Source organism: Podarcis tiliguerta (genome assembly GCF_965153285.1).
Source record: "Podarcis tiliguerta genome assembly, chromosome: 2".
NCBI lineage: Eukaryota > Metazoa > Chordata > Lepidosauria > Squamata > Lacertidae > Podarcis > Podarcis tiliguerta.
In genome coordinates this window covers 90,862,626-90,881,106 of record NC_139535.1, presented here as the reverse complement: position 1 = coordinate 90,881,106, position 18,481 = coordinate 90,862,626, and the positions used below count along the sequence as shown (strand labels likewise).

The 18,481-nt window shown below is 43.8% G+C and overlaps 2 protein-coding genes across 6 annotated transcripts in view; one reads left to right on the top strand and one right to left on the bottom strand.

Moving 5' to 3' along the window:
* The window catches only part of TOB1 (transducer of ERBB2, 1), a 108,868-nt gene extending 90,984 nt beyond the window's left edge, over positions 1-17,884 (top strand). For 2 of the 5 annotated variants that reach the window (XM_083430089.1, XM_083430088.1), the window contains exons 3-4: positions 4,661-4,771; positions 16,001-17,884. In XM_083430089.1, the coding sequence (XP_083286215.1) occupies positions 16,137-17,135 (999 nt within the window). In that variant the 5' untranslated portion in view covers positions 4,661-4,771; positions 16,001-16,136 and the 3' untranslated portion in view covers positions 17,136-17,884. Of the gene's footprint in view, positions 1-4,660; positions 4,772-12,007; positions 12,278-12,751; positions 13,004-16,000 lie in introns of those variants that run through there. The other 3 variants (XM_083430090.1, XM_083430087.1, XM_083430091.1) reach the window with 3 other exon arrangements.
* LOC310672873 (uncharacterized protein) lies at positions 11,691-15,994 on the bottom strand (the record flags this gene model as incomplete). Its single annotated transcript, XM_083430525.1, has 2 exons — positions 13,112-15,994; positions 11,691-11,959 (listed from the first exon to the last, which is right to left on the bottom strand). The coding sequence occupies exons 1-2, from the start codon at positions 13,959-13,961 to the stop codon at positions 11,691-11,693; spliced, it is 1,119 nt and encodes a 372-aa protein (XP_083286651.1). The 5' UTR covers positions 13,962-15,994.
* Positions 17,885-18,481: the final 597 nt, after the last annotated feature.

The window sequence follows — 18,481 nt, the reverse complement described above, 5'->3', positions numbered from 1 at the left end:
GTTCTGAAAGATAATAAAAAAGAAAAAAAAATCCTTCCAGTAGCACCTTAGAGACCAACTAAGTTTGTTATCGGTATGAGCTTTCATGTGCATGCACAGTGTATCTGAAGAAATGTGCATGCACACGAAAGCTTTTTTATTTTGTTTTGACTACGGCAGACCAACACGGCTAGCTACCTGTATCCTGAAAGATACATAGCTATTCCTCTAACCGCCCTATGTGTCCATGTTGCAGAGGAAAAGCAGTAGCCATTAAGTCATGGTGTCCAGAAAGAAATAAGAGTAGGGTGGTGTTTGAAAGTGGGGGGAGGGAATTGTTTAGTGCACTGTGAATGGTTAAGGCTAAGGCAGGGAATGGACTGCCAGCTTCTGAATTATAATGAAGTTGAAGCCATCTACCAGTAACGGCTTCATTGTTGTGGAACACATGCACTGAGGCATAGCCAGGACGTCCCACACAAAATCCAAAGGAAGAGGTAACATTGGCATGTGGGTTCCCACTCACCCTGTCTCTTCTCCATTCCTGTTGTCTGTTAGTATTTCACAAGACTAATCTAAGATGGCAACCAGAGGAGGGACTTTCCACTGGTGATGCCCTGTTCATGAAATGCCATGTAAAATTGATATCCTTCATGGAAGCCTCCACTTGGGTCAAAGTGCTTCTAGGACTGATTACAATTGGGGGGGGGGGGAGCAATGGCTAAAATGTTTTGATTTGAAAGACAGTTAAATTGATCATTTAATCTACTCCTTGATGGTACCTGATGACTGCTTATTTTTATTTGTTTATTACAAATATTGTGCATGTGTGTTTAAATTCTGTTTTCCCTCTGCGGGTTTATTGGGTTGTTTTTGTTTTTATATTGTGATTTTATCCTGTGAACAGCCCTGAGACTTACGGGTTATAGGGAGGTATATAAATTCAATAATAAATAAAATAAATAAATAAGCTACTACTGATGTCAGGGAGTCCACCTTGAGTATGCTTGACCCATAACAAATACATACATTTTCTCCCCCCCCCCCACCTTGTATATTCCCCATCTTGCCCAGCTGAGTCACTCCTTTTGTTTTAACGATTTTGGATTTTATACTCCAGAATCATTGTCTTCTTGCTCTTCCTTATAAATGCCATGAAGCCCCCTAAGTGGCTTGGGGCAAGTTGCTGCCTATCAGCCTACCCTGCCTCACAGGGTTGTTGTGAGGATAAAAGAGTTAAAGTGTGCATGCCACCTTCAGCTCTTTGGACAAAAGGTGGGATATAAGTGCAATACTAAATTAACTAACTGCAGTCCTATCTTGCGGGGTCGAAACATCATCTGAAGTCAAACACAATAAGATCAATATTTATTATATTCCTGCAAAATCTTCTCCTAGTAACCTAGCTGTACTTGCTATTAACCATACTTTTTTTATAACTCATTCTACTGTTTGCAGTTGAAAATGTATTAATTCGATTCTGGGCAATCTTTTCTTTCGCACATTAATTCTGTTGCAAAGACCTGCTGTTATTTCTTGTTTAACATTGCAAAAATGAAACTATATCTGCCTTTTGCTATAACTACAACTCTAGTTCAAGTGATTGTTTCTCATCTTGATTGGGCTAATATTAGGCCTGCTGGTTCCCAACTTTTCATCTTCCCCTTATTTCCGCTTTGCTGCTTGTCTGGGCTGCTGTTCTGCTCATGTGTTATCTCTTTTTTTCTTTTCTTATTTTGCTTTACTGGCCCCTTTTCCCCCCTTTTTCCATACTTGCTATAAACTCATTTTTACCATTAAGGCCCGTCATGCTCTTGCGCCTTCCTTGATTTCTCCTTGTTGTTCCATCTTGTTCTTCATGCTTTGTTTAATCCTATCTTCAAGCTAAGCCTCCTGCTTTCTATTGTCACTACCTTCTTGTCACTGATCCTGTGGGCCTAAAATGGTCTTTTAATAGATATATTGTACAGGTGCAGTATAAATAAAATGTTTTCATTTCTTTAAAAGTGAAACTGTGGCCAGATAACATTTGCCTCACCTTTATTAAAATTGTGTGGCTATATCTGTTGCTAGATTAAACTGCTTTGAGGAGCAGATCCAGGTTACACATACGAAGTTTTCTTACTCCAGGTCAGCTTATTTATCCATCTAGCCCAGTGTTGTCTGTTCTGACTGACAGCAGCATTCTGGGGTCTAAGGTAGAGGCATTTCCCCTCATCTGATGTTTGATTCTTTTAAGTAGAAATGCCAGGGATGAAACAAGATTTTATGCATGCAAAGCGTATATTCTATCACTGAGTTATGGTCCCTCGCGAATCAATAGACAGGTTGATTATCCAATGCAGTAAGATAAGATAAACTTTAAGTATTGGTAGGAATTGAGGCGGTATTGCAGGCTGTGGAAGACACTTATTCATTCTGCTGTGTTTATTCAACCATGTGAAGAGTGAATCAGTAACAAACTGTACAATCTCGGAAATTCCTTTTGAAAAAGAGACACTTCTGAGCCATTTCAGCAACTGCTTTCTATTTTTCACTAGGAACTAAGGAGACATTGATCTCCATTTTGTGACCATTTATCTGCATTTTATGATCACACAATGCAGTTTGTGAACACATAAAATTCAAGTTCCTGAAATTTCCAGGCAGGTTTTGTTTCACCTTCATGACAGTTCTGAAATAGGTTAGATCCACTGAAGTCTAACAATGGTGGTTTTTTAAAAGGGTTTTGTCATCTTAATTGCTTGCTTGTTATATCTACTTCCGTTCTCATGCCTAAGGTATTTTATACTTCATTACAACCCTTTTTAAAGCAGATATATTTTGTGGTAAAGGTAAAGGACCCCTGACAGTTAAGTACAGTCGTAGACGACTCTGGGGTTGTGGCGCTCATCTTGCTTTATAGGTCGAGAGAGTCAGTGTTTGTCTGCAAACAGTTTTTCCAGGTCATGTGGCCAGCATGACTAAGCCGCTTCTGGTGCAATGGAACACCGAAACCAGAGCAGCACACGGAAACGCCATTTACCTTCCCGTTGGAGCGGTACTTATTTATCTACTTGCACTTTTGGTGTGCTTTCGAACTGCTAGGTTGGCAGGAGCTGGGACCGAGCAACAGGAGCTCACCCCATCGCAGGGATTTGAACCTCCGACCTTCTGATCAGCAAGCCCAAGAGGCTCACGGGTTTAGACCACAGCGCCACCCTCAGCCTATGTATTTTGTGGTAGTTTCCATTGAACTGGGAGAAGCCACCATTGAGTTGAATCCATACTGAGTCGTGCTTAACCTTAACAGCTTAAAAATATATTAAACCATCAGCCATCAAAAACTTCCCTAACAGGGCTGCCTTCAGATGTCTTCTAAATGTTATATAGTTGTTTATTTCTTTGACATATGATGGAGGGCATTCCACAGGGCGGGCGCCACTACCGAGAACGCCCTCTGCCTGGTTCCCTGTAACTTTGCTTCTCACAGTGAGGGAACTGCCAGAAGGCCTCGGAGCTGGACCTCAGTGTCCGGGCTGAACAATGGGGGTGGAGTCCTTCAGGTATACTGGACTGAGGCCGTTTAGGGCTTTAAAGGTCAGCACCAAAACTTTGAATTGTGCCCAGAAACATACTGGGAGCCCGTGTAGGTCTTTCAAGACCAGTGTTATGTGGTCTGTCGCCGCTCCCAGTCACCAGTCTAGCTGCCGCATTCTGGATTAGTTGGACTTTCTGGGTCGCCTTCAAAGGTAGCTTCACATAGAGCATGTTTCAGTAGTCCAAGCAGGAGATAACTAGAGCATGCACCACTCTGGTGAGACAGTCTGCGGGCAGATAGGGTCTCAGCCTGCGTACCAGATGGAGCTGGTAGACAGCTGCCCTGGACACAGAATTGACCTGTGCCTCCATGGACAGCTGTGAGTCCAAACTGACTCCCAGGCTGCGCATCTGCTCCTTCAGGGGCACAGTTACCCCATTTGGGACCAGGGAGTACTCCACACCTGCCCGCCCCCTGTCTCCCCAAAGCAGTACTTCTGTCTTGTCAGGATTTAACCTCAACCCGGTAGCTGCCATCCATCCTCCAACTGCCTCCAGGCACTCACACAGGACCTTCACGGCCTTCACTGGTTTCAATTTGAAAGAGAGGCAGAGCTGGGTATCATCTGCATACTGATGAACACCCAGCCCAAACCTCCTGATTAGACCTCTTGTTATGAAATTCAAGTAATTGCAGGTAGATCCAAGTAGGATATACCCTTGGAATGCTGGCATTGACCAAATGCATCCTTGGAAAAATCAGTGGGCTAACATCTTCATCTATGTATTATTACAGAAGGGTGAGGGAAATGCTGTATAGTCTGAGCACAGGAAGAGGAATCAGATCCTCTCTCCTCTTATCATTGTTGCTTTCTATAAGTCCTTCGTCTCCTGTATGACTTAGTAGAATAAATCATTAGGGATGTTGACACTTTGCAAGGGTTACTGCGGCTATGGTAATAAGAGATGACATGTGTGCTGATCTTTTCCTACCATGCAATTATTAAAAGCAGGGTGGCTCCGTTGGGACCATGAGCTGACAACCATGTATATGAATGAAGCATGAGGTTGGTTCAAGTTTTACTAATATCTAGGGAAGAAATAATTCAACACCTGAGGCCTGTGACGAGCATCACCATGACTGATCTCTCAACCTTTCCAGAATGAACACAAGAAGAGCTCTGCTGGATCACACCAAAGATCTAGCTAAGCCAGAATCCTATTGACTGCATTGGACAACCAGATGAGTCCAGTAAACCAACAAGCAAGACATGTAAGTAACAACCCTTCTCTTCCTATTTTCCCTCTTCTCCTGTAATAATTGGTATTTGGAGGCATTGGTTTGCCCTTGAACCTGCAGGTTCCATTTAGCTTTTCAGCTACTAGCTGTTAACCGGCCTGTTCTCCATTCATTTCACTAGTCTCTGTTTGAAGCCATTTAAGCCAGTGACCCTCACAATATCTAGCGCCAGATGATTTTGTCAGCTAATTATGTGTTGTGCAAATATGAATTTCCATTTGCCATCCTGAATCTATTGCCAGTCAGGTTCACCAAGTGACCCCAAATTCTTCTGTTATAAGAGAGGAAGAAAAATGACCTCTTTTCACTTTCTACACACTGCACACTTTTTTTTACAAACCTCTTATCAGTTATTATTGTTGTTTTATTGATTTATCCCCTGCCTTTTTCCATGACAGAGACTCAAGGTGGCTTATAGATAAATAGAAACAGCCAAAAACATTTGGGAGTGGTAACAATCATTTAAAAACAATTGAATAGAATTAAAACTAAATATAACTATAAAATATCTATTAAAAACACACAGGTAGTTACAATCAAAACAGCACGGCACCAGCCTGTTCTTTAAAAGTGGTCAGTTCCCCAAAGCCTGTTGAAATAAGAAGGTCACCTGCCAGCAGAAGGACAAGGAGGGAGCCAGTCTAACTTCTCTAGGGAAGGAGTTCCAAAATTTGGGAGCCACCACTGAGAAGGCCCTCTCCTGCTTTGACAGTTGGTATCCTTTTAGGCTAGAATAAGGCTGCTTTCTTAAATCAGGTGGTTTCAACTGGCAGCACACTGGCAATTCAACTCACACCACCAGAGGCATTCATGTAGCACTAGTGGAAAAGAAACAGCACCAGCAACAGCTAGCAGTGCTTATTTGTTACTATTTTTTCCACCAACTGAATGAGCTACTGTAACTGCAGAATACTTAATGCTATGCTGCTTTGTGACACTTCCAAAAAACAACCATACAAATAATCTTGGTGCACTCTGCCCTTGTAGGTAAGCCTAACAACACCATCAAAGGATAAAAGCCATATATTTTCCAGAATTAGTAATCACTTATTGGAGAGGATTATAAAGGTCTTTATAATGAAGAGGTGGCACAGCTACTTTTAGATAAATTGTCCCTTCATTCTGTTGCCAAAAACTTCACTAATATTTTATTATAAAATACCTGGTTTGTGTGGACTCCTGAGATAACATAGTATATTAAGAACTTGACAAATGAAAAGCCTTTCCCATATGCCACAGTTTGTCATTAGTGGCATTAGTAATTATTATCATGGATGGTAACATAAGCACACACTTCATGTAGTCCAACAGTCATAGAGGCATGCTGAAAGCTTGAAAAAGTACTGGTATTAATTAAACTTGGATGACTACATTATGTACTGCCATTTTCCCTCCACATGATTGACACCTGTGTTCACCAGAAAGACTGTCCAAGGACCACAGCTGATATATTATTACTGAAAAGAATGGCTATCATGATTAATTACATAGATGAATAACAATGATGAAATATCACCAGATAAAATGTGGTTATCATAGCATGTGTGAAATTAAAGTAGTTGACTTGAAGTTAACAATTTATGTACTTCTTTTGGGTGTTCAGTTTTACATTATTATTATTATTTTTTAAAAGTACTCTCCCTTTTCTGTAATACAACATTGGCTTTTCTTCCATAAAGAGATCAAAATGTATTGCTCAGCCCACTTTATACCATGGGAGCAATTGTCAAGGTGTTCACAGTACACTATTGCTCCTGACTGTGAGGTGTTTTGAAAGACCAAAAGGTATCTGGGAAACCAGGTAGGAAAGGGTAGCTAATAAACTTCAAGAAAAGAGCTGTGGCTCAGTGTTTAAAACAAAAAAATAAAAAATAAAAAATGTTTTGCATGCAGAAGGTCACAGGTTCAAGTCCCAGTGAGGAAATAGGATGGCTGAGTCCTTGAGAGCTCCAATATATATAGTACTACAATTTGATATAAGGTGGCTGCATATTTCCATAGTATGGTAGTTCAGAGATATGAAAATCCAAGTGACAGATCATAGGCTGCCTCTAGTAAGTTCAGTTATATCATACTTATTGCCCACTAGACAAGAAATAGTTGGAATTAACATTTTAAAAGGGCTACATGGGTAGCTCATTGGCTGACCCTGCACCAGTCATTCTCTTTTGGTTGGCTTAACCTGCATTAAAGTATTGATGTAACAAAATGGTGGAAGAGGAAAGAACCTTATATGCCGCCTTCAGCACCTTGGAGGTAGGATGGTATAAAAATTGGGAAATTTCCAGAATCGTTATATTCATATGCAAATTTAAACAAATGTAATTAAGGCTCAAATCTTAACTCTGCTTAATAGAGAATAAGTGTCATTGAAGACAGTGGGACATATCTGAGTAGAATTGCCCTGCACAATTTCTTTGATTAAGCAACTAAGATAATTGATGACAACCCTGCTTATTTTCTTCTTTCTTTTCTGTCAAACTTTAGTTCCTAAGATCTTGGGAAGAGGGACCTTTTTCCCTTTAACGTATGGTATAAAACAAGGATAGGGAACCTGTGGCCCTCCAGATGTTGTTGGACTTCAACTCCCATCATCCCATTGGCTGAGCTGGCTGGGGCACATGGGAGTTGGGAGTCTAACTACAGGTTTCCATCCCTGCTATGTAGCAGGCACCTGGATGCCTGGTGACCCACCAGCCCTACTAATTCTGCTATGTGCAGTTCAGCTTGAAGTTTTGTATTTAGGAAGTCCTGATGCTGCTCAGGGACACAACACATGCCTTGCATGCAAAAGGTCCCATATTCAGTGCCCAGCATCTCTAGGTAGGCTAGGAAAGAGCTGAAACCTTGAACAGTCACTATCAGTCTGTGTGCAAACAATGTTTATTTCAGAAATGTATTTCCCATTTTCTCCTCCTAGAGGAGCCACTCAAAGCAACTTACGAAATATAAAAACAAGCACAAAAATAAAAACAAGAATTCAACATTAGAACAAATTACCAACAACAAACAAGACTAAAAGCATCATCAGAGAACACAGGGGTTAGAGCTAAAAGCAAGCAAGCAGGCAAGCAAGATACAGCAGAGTCAAAGTCTTCAAAGGCTGGCAGAGCACAAGAGAAAAATAAGCTAATTTCTTAAGGCAGGGAATTCAATGTACAGGGTACTGCTATAGAGAAAGCCCTTTCATGCATTGCCACCCCACCAACTGTAACTCAGAAAGCAAATGGATGACACAACAGGGCTATGTTCTCTGAATACTGGTTGCTGGAAAATCACAAGCAGGGAGAGCAAGGTTGTGCTAAGGTCCTGCTTGTGGGCTTCCCACAGGCTTCTGGTAGCCATTGTGAGAACAGAATGCTGGACTGTATGAGCTTCATCCAGCAGGCCTTTTATGAGTGACACATTCACCTTGGAGCAGACAGTCTTTCAAGTAGCGTGGGCTGAAGCTATTTAGGAATTCAAAGGTAATTACTGAGCCAGGTGGACCAGTGGTCTGACCCAGTATAAGGCAGCTTCCGATGTAACACCAGCGTTGGCTTTTTTAATTTACAAAAGGAAACTTTTAAAAGTTGTACAATATATTATATGGTTATCCAAAGGAACTCACAGCTACACATCTCCTCCCTGTCCCCATTTTATCACCACAACAATCTTGTGAGGTTAGGCTGAGATAAAAGGAGGTTCCAACCACCCCACCCCCTGTATTCAAGGATTGTGCGGGGGGCGGGGTTGTGGGGCAACACAGGCTAGTCTCATCACTACCACACCCAGCAGCCATGCCCCTTCCCTGCCACCCACACATTTGGCATGCATGCACATAGAGATCCTCCATGCAAACATTGTGTGCGCACACATATAACCTGGCATGTGCCCCACAACCCACTTACACTTTCCTTGAACGCATGGATTCCCACACCCCACCACTACCAACAGCACCATATAAACTCCCCAATAGTGGCTGGCCAAATCCTGTGAGCTCCCTGGCTGGATTAGGCGGCCTTGTCTAATATTTTAACCATTTAAGAACGCTGGCCTCATTTTTATGCTTAAGACATGTTTGCTTGCCTATGTACCCCTTCCAACGGAAGCAGTTTTACAATCCCCCCTCCCTTTCCTTAAAAACATTTGGGTGACCACTAGTTTTCACAGGAGCACCACTCGTTCTAGGAGAGTTGTGCTTTAAATATATTTTTTTCTTGAATTACTCTGAGGCCAGCTATCCTGGAGGTGGGCCTGTTTGCTCTCCCTGCCTCCTTCCACCACGTGCCCCCAGTTAAGTGCGTCCTTTGACGTTGCTGAAGCAGGTAAGTGAGGCAATGGCTTGCTGCGCTCCAGTCACGGTTATTTTCTTTCACAGTAACCTCCATTAACTTATTCGCCGCCATCCCCCTCCCAAAAACCCCGACTTTGACGTATTCCTCCTGGATACTGAGTGACCAATCAAGCAGTGACAGAGGAGGGAATGTAGCCAATCGGTCATCGTTGCTACCTGTGGGCAATATTTTTAGCTCAAAGGGAATTAAAAGAAGGGCGGCGAGAAGATGAGAAGAAGGGAGAGAAAACAAAAGGAAGTATTTTTGCGCATACAACTGTAACGTTTTTGCGTACGTTTTATTAAAAAAAACCCCCAGTAAGTTACGTATTACCGTGAAAAACAAAAGAGAGGCATCTATGCGCATAAAGGCAAAGAAGGTTTCAAATATGGAATCGGACACAAACGCAGAAATCCGGTTGCTTTTCTTCCAGTCTTGTTGGCGACGCTCGCACCATTCATAACCCCCACCCACCACCCCGGCCTCGCCCGGTTTTATGTGCTTTGCCTGGACGCTGCACAGCCGCATAAGTCCCCCATGCAGCACTTCAGGCTGATTTCAGTCATCTTCGTGGAGAAAGAAACCAACGCAGTTCCTTCCCTTCTTGCGAAGATGGCAAAGCTCCACAGGGAAGGGCTGCCTGGCAAACCGCAGAGATCCTGCCTGGTTCAGCAAAGCCTCGCCGTCGCTACTACGGAAACCGGACCTCGCAAGTCCCTTCGCTGTTCCTCCCTTTGAGTGGCAGATTCCCGCGCCCAATGACTTTCTCTTCCTTCTCCCAGCTCCAACCAACGCAGTAAGACTGGAAAGATTGCGCTTTGCCTCCGCCTATAGAAAAGGGCAAAATTGCAAAGCGACGTTTCCCTCCTCACCCACCCCCTCGTTTGCTTTACCTGCAAGGCCTCCCCCTCCGCTTCCTTTCATCTCTCTGCTTTAACTTCTCTTCTCCCGCTTCCTTTGCATTGCTTTTTTCGTCCCTAATAATAATTTTTTAAAACCCAGGGACTACCAGGAGCAGCGCAGACGCATGCGTTTCAGCAGCGGGGTGGGGTGTACGAGATTGGCACGCAGCCTGGTCACCGGTGAGTGACCAGCTTGGGAACCAATGATAAGAGGAAAGGGGGCGGGGATTAGAATTGGTGGATCTAAGATTACTCAACCGCGGCTCTGTGGTAGGAAGCTTGCCCACCCAATGCCCCCCTCCCACTTTCACTGTTTATACGTCAAAAAGAGCTAGAGATGAAGGTAACTCCCACCACCACAAATATCCCCGAGTTTTCCTCCTTTTTTGCCATCCCAGATCACCACCATCATCAACAATTAACTAGGCATGCTGGGTGCCTATTACCTTCATCATCATCATCATCTGACACTTTAGAAGTGTTACAATCAAGCGGTATATAAATAAGCAACACTAAATTATTTGCCACGCTGGATACTTATTCCCTTCAACATCATCATCATATGACGGTTTTAAGAGTTGTTACTACAATCAAGCGGTATGTAAATAATGAACACTAATTATTTGCCACGCTGGGTACTTAAATCCCATCTTTTAAAATTCCTTCGCAAGATCCAAAGGCCAGAACTTGAATATATCCAACACAATTTTTCCAAAACAACACCAAAACCTTTGTGTTTTTCTATGAGTGTTCGTTGCGGTTGGTGTCTCGCTAGTAAAAATGTCTGTCGCTATGACTGACATGGGTGTGTTTAAAGGGAGTGTATTATGCTATAGTGTATGTTATGGGAGGCAGTGCATCGCTGCGCCCATTGAGGTACACTGCACCACCCGCGGGGATCAGTCCATCCAGTTTTAGGGTAGGATGGAAGACAAATTAAAGGAGTGCATTTAGGAGCACTATTTGGGTGAGGATAAAATTGCTGCCTCCCTTTTGGGAACTCAGCCCGTGAAATTCAAACAACTTCCCCGCCACATAGCCCTGCCTTGGAATTTGTTTGTTTGACAGGTTTCTGAGTATGACGATGTGTTAGGAGCTGTGCTGGGGTTTTTTTTTTAAACCCAATATAGATAGTAACTATAGCAACTATCGATTCAAATCACACCCTCGCTTTTTGATAAGCCAGGTTGTGGTTTTTTTAAAAGGCGTTGTGCCTTAGGTTTAGGCTCTTCTCAATTACAGAGGACTATTTAATGGTCTGTATCAGTGGTCAAGGCTAGAGACAGGGGAAAAAACGCAGGCATTCAGAGTACAGTCGCGTTTCTTTGGACCCACGCTGATACTTTTGAAGAATCAGGAATTTTAAAGCAACGCAAAAGCATGCAAAACCTGCTTTGCCAAAGACAAAAGGTGTCAGCAGCAATCTCCATTTCCATTTGCCTTCATTCCGGGGAGGGGGCACCGGGACCCCCTGACTGGATGTAGAAGCATTGAGTTTGCCTGGGATATATTCTTCGGGAATAATTACGGGCGGAGAAATCCCATCCCAGGTTAAACCAGGTAAGTCTAATGCTAGCATTGCTTTCTATCAAAGGTATGTCACTGAATTAATTCTCCTCCCAAAAGGGAAGAAGCGCGAGTGCTCCCTGCCCGTGTAGTTAGTGTCGGGTCACCTTAGACAGGAGGAGGCTGAGGAGCTGTTGGCCTTTGATGCCTCGCAATTCTCCCTTTCAGGTTCGGGCACATTTCCCCCCTCGATGACGTCAAAATCAAGGAGCATCCTGGGAAACGTAGTTTCGTTCTTCCTGGAAAGGAGGGAGGGGGTGTGATCAAAGGAGAGTGACGTAGACGTTTGACGTAACCGCAAGCCTCGCAGCAGCAGGGGGTAGGGATGAGGGAAGGCGTGAGCGTAGCCGTAGAGAGAGCCCGTTTCCCATTGGCTCCTTAGAGGAAAGAGGGGGGGTAGAGAAGGGGAGGGGGAGGCACAGAAAGCAAGATGGCGATGAGCAGAATATATCAATACACTAAAGATGTGTGCATAAGAAGGGTGGGAGGGGGACCCGGAGCGGACGTATAGGCAGGGGAGGAGCATCTGCAAAGATGGGGAAGGAGGAGGCGGTGGCAGCAGCAGAGCACGACGCTGTTGGCAGGAGAGTTAAAGGAAAAGCAAACAGCAGAAGAAATGTGGGAAGAGGAGGGAACAGCTGCCAGAGGAGAAAGAGGGAAGCCTGAGGACGACGGCAGAAGGGAGAAAAGAAAAGGCGAGGCGTAACTCAGACCTCGAATGCAATGCAGAGCTACGTCACTGCCGAAATATTAAACAGAATAGAACAACTGGGCGGGGAGGGAGAAATGTGTGTCGCAAAGTGAAACCTACAGCAGAGAGACATGGGGAGGGCACTCTTAGTCTGGGGGTTGGGAGTGATCTGTGAGTCCACCTGGATAAGGGAAAAGGGCAACGATAGGAACCCTCTGCTGGGGGGAGAGCGAAGACAAGGGGAGGGGGAAGTGGGAATGTGATGGGACCGAGGGGTTAGGAGTAGGTGGGGGAACAGAGGCGGGTGGGGACTGTGCCTTATTGGCAAGCCCAATGCCCCAATCAGGAGCAGCGCCCGGGACAGGGGACGGCCGATTGGTAGGTGGGTGGGTGGGGCCAGAGAGAGCTGTGGGCGGAGAGCGGGTGGGCGTAGCCACACGGGATGAAGGGGCGGGGCAAGGGAAGGCATATATAGAGGAGCGGCGAGCGCTCGGGCGCTACAAGAAGGCGTCTAGCAGCTGCTGAGGCGGAGCGCGCTGTCTCTCTCGTCCCGGGGTGTGAGAAGCGCCATCCTCCCTTTTTCTCCCCCCACCCTTTCCTAGCGCTCTTCCTGGGGTTATGGGGCTTCGGTACTGAGCTCCTCCCTCCTTTCCTTCAACCCCAACCCCCGGGACTGCCACCGGGATTTGTTTGCACTATTCACATCACCTTCTTCCCCCACTCACCCCGGGTGAGTATCTCTCCCTCCCTCCTTCCTTCCGTGTGGGGCGAGCGGTGGGGAGCTGCTGCTTCTGTCAAGACCCGGCTGTGAGGGAGGAGGTGGAGGTCGGCGACTTGCCATAGGCCGGCGGGGCTTGGAGGGACGACAGCGGCCGAGAAGATAGATTCAGGGGGGGTGGAGGAGGGCGGCTTACCGCACCCTCGCCTGGTCGCCCAGCCCCATAGAGCAGGGCCGGCGGTGTGCGTGCTGAGTGGCGGTGGGGGGCTTTTGTGCCAGCGCCTCTGGAGGAGGAGAGACTGAAGAGTTGGCGCAGCTCGACTGGGAGGAGGGGAGTATTGGGGGGGGGAGAGGCTGGGGGAGCCTTCGTGGGGCCGCCCCACGGAGGTCGGCGAAGGGGGCGTCGGACCAGACCTGGCTGGCCGGCGTTGCTGGTGCGGAGGCAGAGGGAGGGTGTTGGCAGAAGGGCTGACAGGGCAGCGCTGGCTGAGGGTGTTGACACAGCCCTGCAGAGGGAGGCGGGGAAGCGAGCGAGCGAGAAGCGCTGGCAGGCGCAGCCCCTCCGAGGTAGCGGCTGGGGAAAGGGGGCTGGCGGGGGGGGGGGCGTCGGTGGCACAAGGCAGCCTCGTACAGCAACCGTGTGTCTCTGGAAGGGGGGGGGAGGATTCGGGTGCCAAGTGTGGGGGGGGGGTTGTTGTTGGTTGGCACAGCTTTTCTCCCCCCACCCCCCAATCCCGCCGTGGCTGGGGAGGGAGAGGCTGCTTAGGTTGTCTGGCACAGCCCCTCCTCTGGGGGTGGGGGGAGGAGGAGGGGGAGGAGGCAGAAGTGTTGGGACGGCCCTCTTGAAGGTTGGCGGGGGAGGGAGGGGAGGCGCAAGTGTAGTTGGCACAGCCTGTTCGGGGAGGGGAGTGCAGTTGGAGAGGGGGGGTGGGGGGAAGGGGGTCGGCATAATCCCACCCAGAAGTGACATTGTTTGGGGGGGTGATGGGGATTCAATGCATTGGCAGCAGTCTTAAGATGGATGTGGTTGTTGTGAGGCTGTGGTGGCAAGGGCTGAGAGAGAGAAGGTAGATTATAGTATGGTGCTGAGAGAAACACACCAGCTATAACTGGAGGGGGGGACCTTTTGGGCAGGGAGCCTGTCTTTACAGAGTAGAGATCCAGACAATACCAGGTCGGAATGGGAGAGCGATTATAAGGTGATCTTGCCCATATCTGTTCCTACATATGTTCGATCAGGTTGAAAACTCACTTTTAAAGGTAGTGGTTGCCCTTCTGGCTCAAAATTTTGTTCCTAGCACAAGGAGATGAGAGGGAAGGCCACTGGGAGTGACACAGTGGAGAACTGGGCCTGGCTTGACCAGGGGAGAGAGGACTTGGCCAATCATCTTCCTTTTCATAGAAAGCACTTTTTCTCCTGCTGCTGGAGCTCCAAGAGCTGTGAGCAGAAATCTAATGAGACCCAACTGCCTGGTTATGTAATGCCCATATACCCCGCTTAAAAGTTCCACCTTTTCCCCTCTTGTCTCCAATTCCTTGACTAACGTAATTAACATATATAATTAATTTTAAAAGGTTCTTTTTTAAAAGCTAGAAAACGTTTGAACTGTTCCAGGTTGTTTTGTTTAATCAGGTCTTTGTGCCAGGGAAAGCATGCCAATTTAATTTCTGTTCTTCTTGAAAGGGTAATATATTTCCTACGTGCAGGGGTGGTTAAACAGATGGATTAATATATCATTTTGTATGTTCGATGTAGCTAGTCCAATCAGATCATCTGTACTTTTATATGTTACATTTGTAAATATCTTCTGTTTGCCCTTGATCTTTCCTTATCCCCACCCAGTGCTGATCCAGCAATCGTTTAAAGGTCGCCTTATCGTACAGCTGGTAGTTCTCTTATCATGTAAAGAGGGCAAAAGGAAAGGGAAATGTCTTTAAAAGCTGGGTTAACCTCTGAAAGCTAATCATTTAGGGCAAGGAAATAGAATCTACTCATTATGAGTGCATTTTTGCTTTCTAGCTTATGAACTTACTAGATTTCAAAACTACTGTTGCGATGCAATGCAGTGCAGTTGAAAAACAATGTTAATGAGCAAACATAACTTTATTAAATTTTGTAGTAACTTTTTAAAGATAGAAACCTTGTCTTTACAGGCTTTTAATCTGAGCAGTATGATTTTTCAGTGGTATGTTAACGTTACTGATTTAGCATTGTATTTTGTATTACAATTTATTATTAACTCTATAGAGCTGCTACATTGATTTCATTATAAACGAGAATACCATCTATGTAAGGAATTTGGCTAACAGCTTTTTCAATTTTCCCAGTACACTGAAGATTTTAATACATTCTCTTTATAGTGTAATGTATTCATAATTAAAAATTGGTTGTCTGGTAAGGATGGACTTCTTACTTGATACCTCATAATGAACTTCATGTGTGAATATTGTAATAAAATTATAATTCTGGAATTTTATGTAGATTTTTTTTTAAGTATCAAAATATAGGAATTACTTCTCTTTTCTTTGAGCTCAAGCAATTTTGAAATTCTACCAGTATTGAAAACTACATGTTACACTTCAAACTAAGAGTTTTATAGCCTCAAAATGAGGAATTCCTTTTTAGTCTATTAGCATTATTTTCAAATATCTTAATGTTATGGCTGGCTTCTGTCAGTCACCAAAACTATAGGTGGTAGCAGAAACATTTACAGGACAACTACCACTGTTTAGTTTATGTCCTAGACTCTTGCTCTTCTCTCCACATTACTTAAGTACCTGAGCTGCAAACTCAGAACTTGAAATGCATCCATGGTGATCTTGCATTTGTTCTCTGTGTATTTAATCTGCTTAGCTTTTAAGTTGCATATACAGTGCCAGTGTGTTGCAAATGTCTGTAGTTGGGAAATATAACCTATTTTAGGGAAAGTGTGATGCTAAAATAAGAGGCCTAGTTGACTTGCTTGTGCACTTTCCTTATTTGGATCTTTGCTTTTGTTTTTCTTAAAGGAACAACACTACACAAGGTGAAGAATTCTAGAATCAGCACTTTGAACAAATTTTTGCTTTCCTGTGGTATTTTGAACATTTCTCCCATTCTTTGTGGTTTGAAACGGAGACTTTGTAATTCTGTGCTGTAGCAGCTATGCAGCTTGAAATACAAGTAGCACTCAATTTCATTATTTCGTATTTGTACAATAAGCTTCCCAGACGACGTGTGAACATTTTTGGTGAAGAGCTGGAAAGACTACTCAAGAAGAAGTATGAAGGGCATTGGTATCCGGAAAAGCCATACAAAGGATCAGGGTTTAGATGTATACATGTAGGGGAGAAAGTGGACCCAGTTATTGAACAAGCATCCAAAGAGAGTGGTTTGGACATTGATGATGTTCGTGGCAATCTGCCTCAGGATCTTAGTGTCTGGATTGACCCGTTTGAAGTTTCATACCAAATTGGTGAAAAGGGACCAGTGAAAGTGCTTTATGTGGATGATTCCAATGAAAATGGATGTGAATTGGATAAGGAAATCAAGAATAGCTTTAACCCAGAGGCCCAGGTGTTCATGCCAATTAGTGACCCAGCATCTTCTGTCTCGAGTTCTCCTTCGCCTCCCTTTGGTCACTCTGCTACTGTGAGCCCAACCTTCATGCCCCGTTCCACCCAGCCTTTAACGTTCACCACTGCCACATTTGCTGCCACCAAGTTTGGCTCAACCAAAATGAAGAACAGCAGCCGCACCAACAAGGTCGCCCGCACTTCTCCCACTAACCTTGGCTTAAATGTCAACGATCTGCTGAAACAGAAAGCTCTTTCCTCCTCCATGCACTCTCTCTATGGTCTTGGCCTAGGTAGCCAGCAGGTTCCACAACAGCAGCAACCACCACAACAGCAGCAGAAAACGTCTGCTCTTTCTCCTAATGCAAAGGAGTTCATTTTCCCCAATGTACAGGGCCAAGGTAGTACAAACAACCTATTCCCTGGCGACAGTCCCCTTAACCTTAGCCCTCTCCAGTACAGTAATGCCTTTGATATGTTTGCGGCCTATGGAGGTCTAAATGAGAAGTCTTTTGTGGATGGCTTGAATTTCAGCTTAAATAGCATGCAGTACTCTAACCAGCAATTCCAGCCTGTTATGGCTAACTAAAACAAAATACAAATCATATTGTACAAGTTGAAATGCACGTACCCAAGGGTGTATCTTTTCCACCTCTTGAGTTTTTTTTAAAAAAGCTTGTAGTATGAATACATTCAAGCTTGGTTAGATAAGGACAACATGCATCATTTTTTCATTTGCCAACCAAGCACAAAGTTATTTTTTACTGACTGTACATTAAATATACTCGAGATATGGCCTCTTACAGTATTTAAGATATAGCAAGGACATGGCTGATTTTTTATATATATAAAAAATTGGCACTAATAAGTGGGTTTATTGGTCTTTTCTAATTGTATAATTTAATTTAGTACAAAGTTTGTAAAATATCAGAGTATATATTGTTTCTACAACATGGTATTGCATTTTTATCTTTTTACTACAGTGATCTGTGACAACTGCAGCAGCTTCATGTTGTATTTTTTTTACTGAAATTATAAAATTCATCTTAAAAAACATCAATTCTAAAAAGTGTGCAAAATATTCCTTAAGCGGTGGAATTCAAATTGTATGGAATACTTTTTTCCAAGAAAGAAACACAAATTGTATTTTCTGTTAAAAAGTTTAAAGATTTTTTGCTATATATTATGGAAAAAAATGTAATCGTAAATATTAATTTTGTACCTACATTGTGCAATACTTGAAAAAGGTATAAAAGTATTTTGAGTCAGTGTCTTATGTTAAAGAGAGGGACTGAAATAGTTTATATTAAGTTTGTATTAAAATTCTTTAAAATTCAACTGGTGTTGTGGATTTTTTAAATGGTCAAATAACATTGCAGTGTTAATTCTGGGTAGCAGCCTTTATTAACATGGATCTTATAATATAAAGCAGTCTGCTGTGTTGATGCAAGCTGATAATTTTCTGTGCTACTTACTATTCTAACGCAGTGTGCTGTTGTATTAAGTTTATACTTCATCAACTAATTTTCATCCTAAAGCTCTTCCTATACGAATCCCCTTTCCATACTGCAATCAGTTAGCGTTAAAACATTTATTCCTAAACAGTGAAAGCTATATATTATTTAATGCTGGATTTCTGAGAATAGTTTATTAAATCTATAGAGAATTGGGGAGGGGTTATAATGAAACTCATGTGAATCCAATCAGTTTTTTTTAATCTTGTGTTACAACTTTAGAGCTCAGAAAGCTACCTGAAAACATGCTTTTTAAGGAAAACCAGTTCTATACATATATTTCACCATTGTTTGATCCATTCTGTTCTGATAAATATTGCAAGATAGAAATTGTAAAATATCATTTAATGGGTATTTGAAGAAACACACTCCCCCACTCCTTCCCCACCCCAAATAATAAGAAAAGGTGGTTTGTAGAGGC